We start from the raw sequence: 17,167 nt of genomic DNA, 5'->3' as shown, positions 1-17,167 counted from the left end.
GTCAGATAATTTTTTCTTCTCTACTTCTGCATTTTTTACAATTCTCCTCCTTTTATGCCTCACAGTGTTGATCATCTGACTCCAGACATACACCGGTCAGCTCCGTCCATGCTAGTTTAAGTGTATCGGTTTCATATGTCCAGTCGTCTCTCCTAGTAGAGAGATCCCTTTTTCTACCCCCTTCAGTTTGATGCAGCACTTGCTTGCTCTTATGTTTCTGAGCTTATCCTATCACTCCTTTACAGGCAACTGTAACCATCAATGTGGCTTAAAAGTTTCAATGGCTTATCAATTACTAGCATCAGCTTGTTTGAACAGAGATTTGCATTTTAAGGTCACTCAAGCTCCTACATTATTAACCATAGAGTTTTCCTGAGAAAGGACAGTTAGTAAATGATTAAATAAAAAGACCATTCACAGGTCGACCAATCCATAATATCTAACAGTGTACAGTGCAGGTTCAGCAGAATGACCAGGATTTAAAGGATTAAATTAAATTGGCCTGTATTCCATTGTGTTTAGATGATTTAATCTAGGTTTTCAAATGGTAAAGGGTTTTATAAGGTAGATGCAGAAAGACTACTTCCTTTCATGGAATAATCAAGGGGCCAAATCTTCCGGTCTCTAGATCGTTGGAGACCAGATGTATGACTGAAGATGCACTTTGGGATTCTGTGGAAGTTTTAATGTGCGGCCCTACATGGGAATTGCCTGGGATGTTTCGACTTCTGATGGGCAATTCCCCTGCTCCTAGGACCCTCTGTGAATGTCTCCAACCCTGAGTTAGAGTCACAGACATCACAGTTCTTATCTGGATAGTTACCCAGGAAATGTTAAACAGTTTAAAACGTAGTCTAACATCTGAGCAACTATACAACTGACCCTCTGACCTGACACGGCCAGCCCCCCCAACCCCCCCCACCACCCAACCAATTACTCTCCCGATTGCCTGACTACATCTCCCGACCTCACCCGACCATCCTCCACAACCCGACTAACCCTCCCAACCCAACTATCCTCCTGACCTGACCCGACTACCTTCCTGACCTGACCTGACTACCCCATCCACTACCCTCCTGACCACCTGACTTTCTCCTGGTCCGGGTACCCTCCCAACCATCCGATTACCCCTCCAACCCAACCAGGCAACCCCTCCTCCCGATCACCTGACAACTCTCCAACCCGATCAGACTACCCCTCACCACCTGACTACCGCCCTGACCCAACCCAACTATTCCCCCTGACCTGACTACCCCATCCAACTACCCTCCTGACCACCTAACTTGCCCTCTGACTTGAGTAACTTCCCAACTACCTGACTAACCAACACCCCCACCGACCCAACCTAACTACCTTCCTGACAGCCCGACTTACCTCCCAATCACCCAACTACCACCCTGACCCGACCAGACTACCCCTCCCCCACACCCCACCTGGCTACTGTCCTGACCTGAGGTGACTAACCCCCGACTTGACTACCCCATCCGACTACCGTCCTGACCACCCGACTGTTCCCTCAACTCCCCATTCCCAATCCAAGTACCCTCCCGACCAGCCGACGTATGACCATCGGGCTCGACCTGACTACCTTACACCTGACCACCAGATTACCCCTCCCCGCCTGACTACCGTCCCGACTGGACATGACTAGTTCCCTGACCACCTGACTAAGCTCCCGACCCAATCGGACCACCCTTCCTGACCCTGCCTGACTACCCTCCTGACCAGACCCAACTCCTTGCAGACCACTGACTACCCTGCCAAACCGACCCACTAACCCCCAACTTGACAGACCATCAATCACCCGACTAACACCCCAGCCTGACCCGACTACCCACTCACCCACCTACCCCTATACCACCTACTCAACTACCCACTTATCTAGCTACCTATTCACCCACCTACCCACTCACCACCTCACCCATTCATTCACCTAACCACCTTACCCACCTCATCCACCTACCCATTCACTCACTTATCTATTCACTCATTCACCCACTCACCCGTTCAATCATCCAATCACTAACATTCACACTGGACCTATAAACTTACCATAGAGCAGCTGGTGCATAATAGGGGGTTTCTACCATGGACTCTACTCCACTCTGACAGTATTTCCCGTTGGATGCTGCGCTGTGCATTTCTGTTGAAGCCAGGCTTGGGAGAGACCGGTAAAAATGCGCAGAATCAAGTTGGGGAATTTACAAACAGAGCAGGAATCTGATAATCCTTGCCACTACTTGGAAAATCTGGGCCAAGGACAAGAGGTTAGAAAAGTTAAAATTAGATCTATGCTATTGAGGAGGCCTTCTACCACGGCTCCCCCTTCTCGCACTATCCCCATAATCCCTTCATTCCTTTGACACCAAAAGATCTGTCAACTCCTATTTGAATATACTCCACAACTGAACATCCACAGCTCCCTGTGTAGAGAATTCCAAAACATCTTTATCCAATCCACCCTATACACATGGAAAGGCTTTCCCTACACATACAAATTCTTTAAACATTTCTGCAAACTGCTCCTCAGAATTCTCTTGAGTAAACACACTTCCACTTCTTTACCTTTCATGTTTCTCCCTGTTTCACCTGTACACAAACCACTGGCTTCTCCTGTGCCTGAACCTCAGAACCCACAGTACTTTTACTTCCAGAGCTTTTCTGTACCCCAACAATTCCAACAGATTTTTCCTGCAATTTCCAACACACTGACTTCATGTGCCCCACTTTATTGCAGTGAAAACAGCTCAATTTTTGAATGTCACTTCCATCTTCACTTTCCTTTTTAATCTGAGGAAAAAACTTCCTGGGGGCTTCCAGCTACTCTTTCTGTTTCCTGAATACCTACCTCCCTCTCACACCTGCCTTCCTTTCACCTTCCCACTTTTTATCCTTTTCCAATATGAAAGGGTGATGAACAAAAGTTTTAGCTTTATTAACTAACTCATAATCATCAGCTATCTCTGTTGCTAGTCTTATAGAATCAACCCTCTGTTCCTCTACATGAGTTCTCATTACCGAAGGGATTGAATCTTTAAATTTTTCCAAAAGAATTACTTCCCTAAAAGCTGCCTGAGTTGTTTGTATTTTTAATGCCCGTATCCACCAGTTAAAATTACTTTGTTTTACTCCTTCAAACTCAATATAAGTTTGCCCAGTCTGTTTCCTCATATTCCTAAATTTCTGCCTGTATGCTCACGGGAACCAACTCACGTGCACTCAAAATAGCCTTTGCCACCACATTGTAATTCATCGACTTTTCTTCTGATAGCAAAGCATATACCTCAACCGCCCTACCTAACAACTTGGACTGTAATAATAACGTCCAGTTTTCCTGTGGTCATTTCAGCTATTTAGCTAGCTTCTCAAATGAAATAAAGAATGCTTCAATATATTTTTCCTAAAACTTTGGAAGAGCTTGTACAAATTTATACATCTCCCCACTGGTTTCCACTCTGGAGATAAATCCTTTCTCGCTTACTGGCAACTCTTTTTTAACTGCCAACATTTTTAGTTGGAATCCTCTGTCTCTTTTTCTCTTTCCTCCTCCTATCTTCACAATTTCTAATTCTTTTTTAAAAGCCATTTTCTGTCCTTTGCTTTAAATTCAAGCTTTTTCAGTTCCTTTGTTCATATTCACGCGTCTTTAATTGTAACTGAAGTCTCACTACCTCCAGCTGTGACTCACTAGTGTCAGGCTTCATCCCAAGTGTAGATGCTGTGCTATACTTTTGATTATATTTGATTTCCTAGCAGCTTCAGGTAACCCCAATTTTAACTTAGCTGATAACTCTGTTACTTACTTTTGGTTATCTTTTTCAACCCAATCAGAGCTATCTCTTCTATTCCCAGACAAGTCTAAGCAATTGCCAAAGCCATCTTGCAGTCCCACCACTTCTAAAATGCCTCACCAACCCCTGAATTCAAAGTGCTTCTCGTACTCGTAACCTTAAGATTCACCAATTCCACACGAATTAAGGAATTAGAAATTAATTTATACCGCTAGAGCCCCCAATTGTTATGAGACAGCCTTTTGGTAAAACTGGGTTATTTAAAAATCCCAGAAGGAAACTTTAAACAACTGTCATAACCTATATTTTAAGTAGTATGTTTGAGACGCAACTCTAAATTTAGGAATCAGTCCACCAGTTCTTAGGTTTTATATTAAACAAAATGAAACATTTTTATTAAGTTATAACACATTAAACACGTATACATGGCTACAAATTACTACTATCATAACTTTTAACAAATTCCCAAATTAATCTCCATTAATGCAACAGCAACCCGTAGACTTAACCAAACGGCAGGCAAAGCATTTTCACCTTACAAATTCAAAATGAGGTTCTTTTAACTTTGGCTTCTGTGGAGACAGTTGGAGACTTACAGCTGCTTTGATCTTATATTGCCTCTGCTCTGCACACACAAAATGGCTGAAGTTATAACTAGCACAGATCATTGAATGTAAATTCTCATTGTATCACCAGCCTCTTTGAACCCACCTCTTCTAACAATAAAACCCCTTTCATAGTACCAATTTTATTATCAATTTAAACATATTGCTTGGTCTCTGCTCGCTAGGTGCCAGATTTCACCCCACTTCTTGAATGCGCTGTTCAAGTAATGCAAATGCACTCTATCTCTCTCACATCTAAAAACAAGCACAGTAATGCATTTTGCCTGCTTTCCGTGAGCTTGTCTTTGCTATTTTCTAGCTTTGCATGACTTCTCAGAATGTGGAACTTGTTTCACATAGTTTGATGTAACCAACAAATAGACAGAGCGAAGCGATCCCATAACCAATCAATCCAATCAAAGCTCTGCAGCCTTGCCACATCAGTCATGAATGTCAGTGGACAATTAAACAGCTAACCGGAGGAGGAGGGGACTCCATAAATATCCCCATACTCAGTGATGGGGAAGCCCAACACATCAGTGCAGAAGACAAGGCTTTGGCATTTGCAACCATCTTCAGCCAGAGCTGCCAAGTAGATGATCCATCTTGGCCTCCTCCTGAAGGCCCCAGTGTCAGCCAATTTGATTCACTCTATGATATCAAAAAAACAGTTGAAGGTACTGGATACATTGAAAACTACAGGCCCTGACAACATCACGGAATGGCACTGAAGACTAGTGCTCCAGAACTAGCCTTGCCCATAGCCAAGCTATTCCAATACAGCTACAACACTGGCAACTACTCGACAATATGGAAAATTGCCCCAGGTATGTCCTGTCCGCGAAAAGCAGTACAAATCCAATCTGGCCTATTACCACCCTATTAGTCTACTTTTGCTCATTAGCAAAGTGATGGAAGGTGTTGAGACAGTGCTATCGAATGGCATTTACGCAGCAATAATCTGCTCACCGATGCTCAGTTTGGATTCCGCCAGGGTCACTTGACTCCTGACCTCATTACAGCCTTGGTCAAAACCTGGACAGGAGAGCTGAACTTGAAGTAAGGTGAGAGTGACTGCCCTTGACATCAAGGCAGAATTTGACTGTGCGTGGCATCAAGGAGCCCAAGCAAAATTGAAGTCGGTGGGAATTGGTTAAACTCTCCACTGGTCCGAGTCACACCAGAACAAAAGAAGATAGTTGTGGTTGATGGAAGTCTGTTATTTCAGGCCCAGGTCATTGCTGCATGAGTTCCTCAGGGTAATGTTCTAGGCCCAACCATCTTCAGCTGCTTTATCAATGGCCTTCCCTTAATCATAAGGTCAGAAGTAGGGATAAAAACAAAAAACTGCGGATGCTGGAAATCCAAAACAAAAACAATTACCTGGAAAAACTCAGCAGGTCTGGCAGCATCAGCGGAGAAGAAAAGAGTTGATGTTTCAAGTCCTCATGACCCTTCCACAAGTAGGGATGTTTGTTGATGATTAAACAGTGTTCGTTACCATTTGTGACTTCTTGGATATAGAGGCAGCAAGATCTGAACAGCATTTAGACTTGGGCTGATAAGTTGCAAGTAACTTTCATACCAGGCAACAACAATTGCTCCAACAAGAGAAAATGTAACCATCTTCCCATGACATTCAACTGCATTACCATTGCTGAATCCCCCTCCAACAACATCTTGGGGGCTACCATTAATCAGAAACTTAACTGGACTAGCCATATAAACACTGTGGCTAAAGAGCAGATCAGAGGCTAGGAAACCTGCAGCGAGTAACTCACCTTCTGACTTTCCAAAGCCTGTCCACTATCTACAAGGCACAAGTCAAGAGTGTAATGGAATACTCTCCACTTGCCTGGATGAGTGCACTCCAGCAACACTCAAGAAGCTTGACGCAATCCAGGACAAAACAGTCTGCTTGATTGGCACCCCATCCACCACCTTAAACATTTGCTCCCATCGCCACCGATGCACAGTGGCAGCAGTGAGTACCATATTCATATGCACTGCAGAAGCATGGGAACACCAGCACCTTCAACATCCTCTCGAAGCCAAACACCATCCTTGGAACTATATTGCCATTCCCTCACAAATGCTGGGTCAAAATCCTGGAACTCCCCAGCAGCATTTTGGGTGTATCTTCACCAAATAGTTCAGTAAGGTGGCTCACCACTACCTTCTCAAGGGCAATTAGAGATGGGCAACAATTGCTGGCCTAGCCAGTGACACCACATCCCATGAAAGGATAAAAAATATATATAATATTGAACAGGATGGAAAATAGGGCAAGTAGCATAGGTTCAAAGTGGTGAAGGATGAATTTAAGACAATATAATGAAGAATTCACACACAGGATAAATAACCCTTAAACTCGAGTTCCAGGAAGAGCCGTGGAAGCAGAAACCATACAATTATTGAAGACTCTATTGGATGATAAGATGAAGGCCTTCCAGATTTTTCTTTTTGAATATGCGAGCCTGCCTCATGTGTTGTCATCTTGTGATTTATCTACTGAAGGGATCCTTGCTACTAAGAAGCTCAAGGTAAATTTTTCTCATTGTAAAGAGTAGTTTGAATCAAGCTCATTGTAAAAACGCACTACAAAATTCTTCAGAAGCTGAAGCAGAGAATATTTACAAGACGACTCCCTTAAAAGCGTGCTAATCAATCCAAATGTCACACTGGCTTGTGCAACCAAAGAGAAAGTGTCAGGGTCTCCTGAATCCACATCACTATCTCTATCATTGATCATAATTGAAGAATTCCTTGTGTAATTGTGAAAAATTGTACTAATCAGATGACCTGAACATTTTAATTTCTGAATGAACACTTCACTTTGATGACAGTACTTGGCAATAAATTGATTCTGGAATTAGTATTGATCCTATATTGGATGTAAGCAAACATTCTAATGTCAAAAATAGTCCCAGAAATGGAAAAGCAAGATATTTGTTCAGAAGTTCTCATCTAAAATAATTCTGCAAAGATTCATTCAGTGCAATATTCTCAATCATTTGAATGTCCATTCCATTATGTAGTCAACTTTGTGAAAATTTGTAGTGTTTGTTTCCTCATGCATCTCCTGCTAGTAAATCTCTTTGGCAGTGGTATCACATGTGTTCTCCACTCTGTGAATTATAAGCCATTAATAAAATATAGTATATATAATAAATTATGAAAGGACTTTGACCTGAAATGTTAAATCTGACCTGTCTCCACAGATAGCCTGCCAGACCTGAGTATTTCCAGCATTTCCTGTTTTATTTCAGATTTCTGTCTTCCACAGTGTTTTGCTATTATATTAGTAATAAACTACGGTTTGTTTAAAACCTCTCTTTGATAGCATGGATTACTTCTTGTAGCATGGGTGGCCAGGTGAAGAGAACATGGTTGCAGGGAATATAACATTATTCCAAGGACATGTGCTTCAAAGATGAACTTCATCTTTGTGATTGACTTTCAACTATATCTAGCACTAATGTTTGTTACACTGTCATGATGTGTAAGCTGAAGATTAGACTGGTAATGATTCTGTTTCTAACATTTCCAGCACCTTTTCAGACCCTTCTTTCATTGTCCCATCACAACTCCAGTGCCATTATTCTTTCCGCCCTAATACAGACCTCCCCTTTTCCCTTCCCTGGCTCTACTTAATTAAAATGTGTTGCACCTCTAATTTTTATTAGATTTAGTGAAAGGTAATTGAATTGAAATGTTAACTCTCTCTCCATAGATACTGCCTGAATATTTCCATCATTTTCTGTTTTATTTTGGATTTCCAGTATAGTGTTTTACTTTTGCACTAGTTGTTACAAATGATTACATTATTCTAAAGCTAAAATATTCATCAACTTCATACATTGTTTGCTCTTGCAGGAAAATTGAGGTCGCTCACAATTTCTAAAAAAATGCCTTCACAGCGTGCCACTGTCAGCAATGCTGAATACAAGGTGGTGCCTCACACCAGGGTTGATGATGAATTTGCAATTCGGGTATGTAGACATTTTAAAAATCTTAGACCTTTGCACTAATGTGCAAAGCTCAGTCTTGCTATTATGTTGCACTTTCTCATTTTTTTTAATCTAGAGAAATAACACTTTAAATGCATGAAATATATGTGATTATATAGTTTCCAATGTTTTTCTACCAAAGGGATTATTATGGATGAACTGGATGATATTTTGAACTGAATAAGCTTTGTGTGTCTGGTATTAAATTGTTATTATGCAGAAGTGATCTCTACTAATGGGTAGAGTAAGATAGCATTGAGAAACAAATTGCCTGACATTAATTACAAAATGGGATAACCCCCTTTGTTTAAAAACAACAATAATGAGTTTATTAGTACTATAGTATTTACCTGAAAATAAGTTAAGCAAACATCAAAGGCGGCGCATTTAAAATATTCAGTGTATGTAACTTCCAATATATATGGAACTTTTATGGCTAAAATTAATCTTGAAACAAAATCAACAAAATGTTTTAATGGCTTTCCACTGGCTATATTTCCAAGGTGGATATTTTGGTTTTATAATAAAAATTCTGTTTTCTTCATAAAAGCAAGATCATGGCCCAGAACTTCCATTCTCTGGGGGTGGGGGAGAGGGGGGTGTCCTACACTGGAGCTACTCCAGATGTGCTGGGGGTCTCGCCAGAAGTTCCCACACAAGGACTGCGGGGAAATGTCCGGGAAGTTCAACTTCTGATTAGCAATTACCCTCCACCTACAACCCTCCAATACTCCAATTTAAATCGGAGACTTCAGATTGTTCTGACTCTCTTAACGGAGTTACCCAGGAAAAGTTAGAAGGATTAAAACCACATCTAACTCCTGGTAACTATACTAGCAACTTCCCCACTACCCCCTCTGACTACAGCCTCCACCCCGCACTGGGCCCCCCCCTCACCCACAACCTCAGCCCCCCGACCACCCTCCCGATTTCCCAACTACCCATCCAGTTCCTCGACGACCTTTACTACCTTTCTGATCCCTGACTAACCCCCCCAAGCCAAACCACCGGCACCCGCCCCCCCCCCCCCCCCCCAACCCCACCACCACCACCACCGACTAACCCCTCAACTATCCCACAATTACCCTGCACACACCCCAACTGCCCTCCCCGTCCCAACCACTCCCCTTGCCCCCGACTACTCCCCACCCTCCTGACTATCCCACAATCACCCTCCCCAGCCCTTTGACTATCCTCATGACTCCATGGCTACATTCCCTCCCCCACCACCCCCCCAATCCACCTTAGACACTCCTGACTCGTCCTAACCCTCCTAATCCTACTCACTTACCTTATACACTTTCTCCTTGGCTTCTCAAAGTGGCTGGGACCTTTAAACTTCCTGCTTTATAGCAGCTAGTGCCATAAAAAAAGGGGTTGTGACTTCACTTCCCCCGACACTGCTGCCCTGCACTGAAGAGTCTCAGGCGCTGGTACGGCTGCTCATTTCTTAGCAGGCCCGAGTTGGAAGGCTGGATGAGAAATGTGCAGTTCCCGACTAAAGTAAGAAAGCAGCAGCGGAGTGGCAATCCAACTGTGATTGCCACTCCACAGAAGTTCTCGCCCCATATTTTTAGGTGATGGGTGAATTTCTGTTTTCTTAGTTCAGAAAATATTTGAATTTATTCTCCAACAGTGTTGTAATGCTGGAGTAGAAATTGCAGTTCTTAAATGTAACATGTTATGTTTGTAAACCTGGATAACTGAATCAGAAGTAGCAATTTTAACTAACACTCTTCAACATATTAGTTTTGATTATAATAAAAAAATAGTTTTCTTGAGGAAGTATTGAACATTTTCTTTCTGAAGGGGGCATGAAAAATTGAGCGTTTAACATGTGTTACAATGCAAGTATGATTGAAGTCATATTGTAAATTTCAGAAATACTTTTTTTTTTACAAGCACTTTTTTATATATCACGTTCCTTCAAGCTTATTGGTATATAATCATTTTAAAAGTTGAGCTGGACTCTTACAAGAGTTTTGCAGTTGTTATAACTACAAGATCCCAAAATATATATTTTTTTTACCTTGAACCGTGGTTTTTCAAATGATCATACCATTTTAAACCAATTTGTCACTGTTCATACCTTCCGGATAGGTGTCCAACTGGCTTTAACTCCCTGATGGTGCGTACCTGAAAACAAATGTTTTAAAATCAAACTTCCAAAAAATAGTGATAAATACTATAGAACTTTTATAGAAAGCATTTTCACTCCCAAGATGCAACTTATTAATTGGAACTAAAATGGTAAATGTAATGTGGATTTACATTTTTATTCCCTGGGCATTAAGCATCATCTGGGCAAAGTAGAGGCAAATTTGGCAGCAATATTCACATGTTCCTTACAGAACCCTCCAGATTTTCCTTTTATTAGTTTTCAATAGGAAGACAATCAGGTAGATTCTGTTAACGGCTCGTGATCCTCCTTTGCAAATTTGCCTTCCTGTTTTCTGTTCAAATGATGCCAAAGGCCAAGCAGAAAAACATCTATCCTAGTGTTCCAGTATTTAAGATATTTAAGTTTCCTTTTAATGCATTAGATAATCAGCTGCCTAATGTTTGCAACCAGTATCACCTTCTTTCAAATCAGGTAGAGTGACAGCTATAAAGGACTGAAATTTCCCAGGCTTGTTGGCTTCAGTTCAGGGTTGGGAACTTGGGAGTTGCCATGTGAGGATATCAGATGTGATCTTCCTGGAGACAGCCAATTAGGAAGCCACCGCCAAGAGACCCATTGAATTAGGGACAGTTGCTAGATTCCATTGTTGGGAAGTCCATTAAGTGCGGCCCATGGGTAGGGCCATCCATCAGCTGCTTCGCAGTGTAGGACCAGCAGCGATGCCATAGGCAGCGGCTAGCATTGCAGCAAGGGCTACATTAGTGGATATGGTAAAGTTGCCTTTGCTTCATTTCTAGGCTCTTGACACAGTGGGAGCCCATGTGCAATTGGAACAATTAAACCCATTTCCACAATAGGGACTAATTGCCCTATTAAGTGCCTTAACTGGCTACCCACTGCTGCTGGGCAGGTAGCTGTTGTTACTGGGAACTCGCTTTCATAGAATGTGCACAGAGAACACATTGCAGATCCAGCCCAATGCGGGTTAATCAAATTTTCCATGCCCCTGCCTCTTAAGTTACTTTCACGGACTGGAAAAATTCAGTCTGCAAAGTCCATTGTCTTGCTATTCCAGCTCAACACTTAGAAATCCAAGCCAAGCTGCAAGTGGGCAGACATACACAGCTAAATTGGCTATCTAGAAAAATTAGATTGTGTTACTCCACGCATGATTTTTAAAAAACTTGAACTTGAAAGTAGAACTTATACGTGCAGCATCCAGTATTTTAGTAGTTTCCTTTGTTTGTCTGTTCAACACATCTCAGAACATCTCAAAAGTGCTGAACAGGCAATAATGTAATTTTAAAGCATAGTTGCTATTGTGATGTAACAACCAATTTGTGCACAGCAAGGTCTCAAACAATAATGAGGTAATGACTAGATGATCTGCTATAAAAACAGAATTACCTGGAAAAACTCAGCAGGTCTGGCAGCATCGATGGAGAAGAAAAGAGTTGACGTTTCAAGTCCTCATGACCCTTCAACAGAACTGAGTGAATCTAAGGAGAGGGGTGAAATATAAGCTGGTTTAAGGTTGGGGGGTGGGGGGGGTGGGGGGAAGAGGTGGGGAAGAGAAGTGGGGGGGAGTGGTGTGGTTGTAGGGACAATCAAGCAGTGATAGGAGTAGATAATCAAAAGATGTCACAGACAAAAGAACACAGGCGTTGAAGGTGGTGCTATTATCTAAACGAATGTGATAATTAAGAGTGGATGGTAGGGCACTCAAGGTACAGCTCTGGTGGGGGTGGGGTGGAAAGGTTAGCAGGGCATAAAAGATTTAAAAAATAATGAAAATAGGTGGGAAAAGAAAAATCTATATAAATTATTGGAAAAAACAAAAGGAAGGGGGAAGAAACAGAAAGGGGGTGGGGATGGAGGAGGGAGTTCAAGATCTGAAGTTGTTGAATTCAATATTCAGTCCGGAAGGCTGTAAAGTGCCTAGTTGGAAGATGAGGTGCTGTACCTCCAGTTTGCGATGGGCTTCACTGGAACAATGCAGCAAGCCAAGGACAGACATGTGGGCAAGAGAGCAGGGTGGAGTGTTAAAATAGCAAGCGACAGGGAGGTTTGGGTCATTTTTGTGGACAGACTGCAGGTGTTCTGCAAAACGGTCGCCCAGTTTACATTTGGTCTCTCCAATGTAGAGGAGACTGCATTGGGAGCAACAAATGCAGTTGACTAAATTTGGGGAAATGCAAGTGAAATGCTGCTTCACTTGAAAGGATTGTTTGGGCCTTTGAATGGTGAGGAAAGAAGAAGTGAAGGGGCAGGTGTTACATCTTTTGCGTGGGCATGGGGAAGTGCCGTAGGTGGGGGTTGAGGAGTAGGGGGTGATGGAGGAGTGGACCAGGGTAACCCAGAGAGAATGATCCCTACGGAATGCTGACAGTGGGGGGTGAAGGGAAGATTTGTTTGGTGGTGGCATCATGCTGGAGTTGGTGGAAATGGCGGAGGATGATCCTTTGAATGCGGAGGCTGGTGGGGTGATAGGGGGACCCTATCATGTTTCTGGGAGGGAGGAGAAGGTGTGAGGGTGGATGCGCGGGAGATGGGCCGGACACAGTTGAGGGCCCTGTCAACGACCGTGGGTGGAAAACCTTGGTTAAGGAAGAAGGAGGATGTGCTATTGTTAGTTGAAGGAAACATGTTATCAGCACGTTCTTGAACACATCCGATTGGATCATTTCTATCCACTAGAAAGGGAAGATGGGACCTCAGTTTAAGATATAATCTGAAAAGTGACTCCTGCAACAGTGCACAACTTGGCAGTATTCAGCACTGCAGTGTCAACATAGATTGTGTGTGAAAGTACTTGGAGTGGGGTTTAAACCCACAAACATCTGTCTTAGAAATGATGGTGCTACTATTGAGGAAAGACTTGCATTGTGTCAAGTTGCAGAAGTAGTCTTTATCCAAAATTAAAGAGGAAGGACCATCTTAACTGAATATTTTTTATTAAAGTACTCCCCTATTTTGAATTAAGCTAGATGTTAAAACTTGCAACTGCAATGATAGTGGATGGTACTATCTGTAACTGGTCAACAGCCAGTGCCAAGCATTGATGAGTATTCTGGCCACCTTCAATATGTGACAATGACTTTGATGGCTGAACACCTGGGTGAGGGTAGTAGGGACCTTGGCTGAAGGAAATACACTTAGCTTGAATTAGCTCAAGCTGCAAGTCATGATACAACTGCAATGAAAGAATAATGAAAGAGCAACTATGGACAGTCAGAAACACCACACCGGAGTTCTGGTGTGTTGGACAGTTATGGGAAATCCAATTTTGATGAACCAAAAAGATGACTCCTCCATTATATACTGAGGAAATATATCTGCATAAAAAATTAACAATAACATTTTCAGAAGTGCTGGAACTTTATCTAAATGGAAGCCTACCAGATTGCCATCTTAATGCTAGGCAACTCCATTAGTTCACCAATAAGGAATCATCCAGAATGTTCCACTGAATTCAATGCAGTGGTATAGCAGCCAATCCAGATTTCCTCCTAACCCTCTTCCCCATTTATACCATACTTATGGATATTGTAACTTTATATAATATATAACGGCTGGATATGCAGAGCTGACATTTGAACCTATAGCATAAAAAGTAAGTGAAGATTGAATAAAATCACTCCAACAAATTACTGTTCATTAAAGGTATCATGAGGAACATAAAGCCTTAATGTCCACGTGATCATCATGAAGTGCGCAAATTTCCCTTTGCAACTAGTACAGTACAGTAATTATTAGAGACTGTTTTCAATGGAGTATGAATTCTTAGTTTTGAATTGAGTTAAAGCTCAGTTCTGTCAAGCCAGTCAGGCTGTATTATGTTGTACGAGTATGTTTACCTTTTGACACTTTTTTTAGCAAATCTATAGCTTTGGCCAAAGGTTGGGACAAGGCAGCTATGGGGTAGTGATTGAGGCCACACATAATGGGACTGGCAAGAAGTGGGCAATCAAGAAGGTCAACCGGGAAAAGGTAAATTATTCCTGATCATTGTCTTCTTTTAAAATAAAGTATGTACAGTTTTAGTATAAAGCTGAATTAATTATCTTCAGAGAATTGGTAACAAAGAGCACTTTCTTTAATTTTAAAAATAAATAGAATTTATTTAAAATACATTTTCTGAGAGGAAAATATTATTAACCGTATTATAAATTTGAGCAAGTAAATATTGACATGGAACTTGAATATGTGGGATTCTCTAAATCAAATTAAAGCTTTGAAATATAAGTGTTTGAATTATTGCTGTGGAAGGCTTTTTATAGAGTTACCTATTTTGATAGGCTATTTCTATTTTCAATGCAGGCTGGGAGTTCAGGGGTAAAACTGCTTGAACGGGAAGTCAGTATTTTAAAGCAAGTGGACCATGAACATATCATTCATCTGGAAGAGGTGTTTGAAACACCAAAAGTAAGATGCAACTAGAATTGTTCAGCATTCTGAGAGAACTAGATATTTCATTTTGCTAATGCTTATATTACACGCTTAAAATACTTAACATTTTTCATGACTACTACTTTAATTGAGAAATTAATAGGTATTTGGATGTGGTTTGACTTCTTTTCTTCTAGTAATCAGTTGTATAAATAAACTATGGCCTTGCAACAGTTATCAATAAGAATGACTAAATGTCAATATTTTAATGTTTTTCTGTAATTTAAAAAAAAATAAAAATTGTGGCCTCGTACATTTTAAACTCATGTAGATTTACAGCTCGAAAGAATTAAAAATAACTATAACCTGGATATAAAAATGAGAGTCAATAGTCCTTTGGGGGTCTACTTTGCAAGCTCTCAATCTGCTATGGCCTTCTTTCCGGTTTCCAGACTGTTGTACCACACCCACATTGGCTGTGGCGACCCTTCTCCCCAAGGTTTCCCATCTGCTATGTCCCACTCTTTCTCACCCTGTTGGGTTCTCTGCTGGGTTTTTTTTCACACATCTTGCATATTCTAGCCTGCTGCTTTTCTTTCTCAGGCTTATTTTCTGTTGTTGTTGTTGATCACTCCCTCATCTCCCTGCCCACCAGAACCCACCACCCCTCTTAAGAATCTTGTTCTGCAGCTGCTTTACTTTTTCCCTTTTCCCCTCTTTATTTCTACTTCTTTCCTCTGTTTCTTCCTTTTTTGTCTCACGTAACTCTCCTTTCTTCAATTTATCTTTTTGAAATAGGATGTATAAAAGTGTTAATTTTTCTTAGAACTGCAAATCGACTTGACTAGTTTGAACTGAAATGTGAAAGGCATTCATAGATCACTAATCTGGTGATGTTTTTTTGTTTTCAGTGGCTTTTTAAATAAAAAAAATTAAAAAGCGCATACAATTGCTAATTAAAATAACATCGCTACACCATCATGCGCTCAGGGTAATTCTTGCCTTCAGTAGTTGAGCAGAGATATACTTTGTGTGTGGAACTCACCTGGTTTCCACTTTTATTGATTTCAAAGATTTTTTATTAAAAATGGGAGATCCGCTGTTCCAGTTTACTGCCCAATCACTATCCCTTCTATTTACAATGGTAGATTATCTTGTGAAACAATTTATCAGATAGTATAGCCTCTCTAATAGCACTGAAGTTGAATAAGGTAAATGAGGAAACACCTGTAGCTTGTGAATCATCCAGCTGTCTTGAAGTTTGTTTTGTAAATTCATATATTAGATGCAACTGAGATTCTGGCCTGCTTTTGAATGTAAAGCTGGTGTATGTCATCTTTGAGAAGTTACAACAATATTTAGTTTGTTCTCTATCATGTTCAAGTAACCTGCACAGGGTTTTCACTAGAAACTGTTCCCTTCCTGCTGCAAATCACTAACTAATCAGTGGCCAATAACATGGCACTTTTGTCATAGATTTCAGAAAAAAATACCATTTGTGTACATATCACATTCCTGTCTTTCCTGTTTTCTAATGAAATAGCTTTTTTAAAAATGGTACTGGTGGTGATGAGATTGATTAGTAGTTGCCAACTTATTTTAATGAAAATTAAACACCTGTATCTGCAGATTGTGGAGAGAGAAACAGAGTTAGCGTTTTGAGTACGTATGACACTTCTTCAGAGTTCTGAAGAAGAGGCATATGGACTTGAAACGTTAACTCTGTTTCTCTCTCCACAGATGTTGCCAGACCTACTGAGTTTTTCCAGCATTTTCTCTTTTTAATCCAGATTTCCTGCATCCGTAGTATTTTGCCATTAGTTGCCATTTATAGTTTATCCATGACATGGGAAAACTGAAGAGCAAATCAGCCACTCCAACTAATATAGACTAGATGCGTTTCAGACTCCCCAGATGGCTGGGAGGTTCAATATTACATCACCTTGAATAAAATGCCTTTTAAAATTGAAGACGCAAATGTTATAATAATGAGGGTGTGAGATCTCCTTGATAGTTAACATAATAATTATTGGTTTCTTTCAGCGAGTATACCTGGTGACAGAGGTCTGTGAGGGTGGAGAACTCAGTACTATCCTTCACAGAAAGAAACACTTAAGTGAGAAAGAGACGAGGCATGTGATTCGAAGCCTAGCAAGTGCAATTGCTTACCTACATAAAAATGGTAAGATTTCATTGCATAAATGAAGTAATTACCATGTACTTATGCTAGATAAAATAGTAATTTTAAAA

At 41.1% G+C, this 17,167-nt stretch overlaps 1 protein-coding gene across 3 annotated transcripts in view; it reads left to right on the top strand.

The window, feature by feature from the left end:
• stk33 (serine/threonine kinase 33) overlaps window positions 1-17,167 on the top strand; it is a 189,800-nt gene that overhangs the window by 99,055 nt on the left and 73,578 nt on the right. For all 3 annotated transcript variants that reach the window (XM_041198450.1, XM_041198447.1, XM_041198449.1), the window contains 4 exons: window positions 8,273-8,388; window positions 14,405-14,518; window positions 14,849-14,953; window positions 16,961-17,099. In XM_041198450.1, coding sequence (XP_041054384.1) covers window positions 8,305-8,388; window positions 14,405-14,518; window positions 14,849-14,953; window positions 16,961-17,099 — 442 coding nt within the window. In that variant the 5' untranslated portion in view covers window positions 8,273-8,304. The remainder of the gene's footprint in view (window positions 1-8,272; window positions 8,389-14,404; window positions 14,519-14,848; window positions 14,954-16,960; window positions 17,100-17,167) is intronic.

This window comes from Carcharodon carcharias, chromosome 10 (assembly GCF_017639515.1).
Source record: "Carcharodon carcharias isolate sCarCar2 chromosome 10, sCarCar2.pri, whole genome shotgun sequence".
Taxonomy (NCBI): Eukaryota; Metazoa; Chordata; class Chondrichthyes; order Lamniformes; family Lamnidae; genus Carcharodon; species Carcharodon carcharias.
This window is presented reverse-complemented; position numbering and strand designations above follow the sequence as displayed.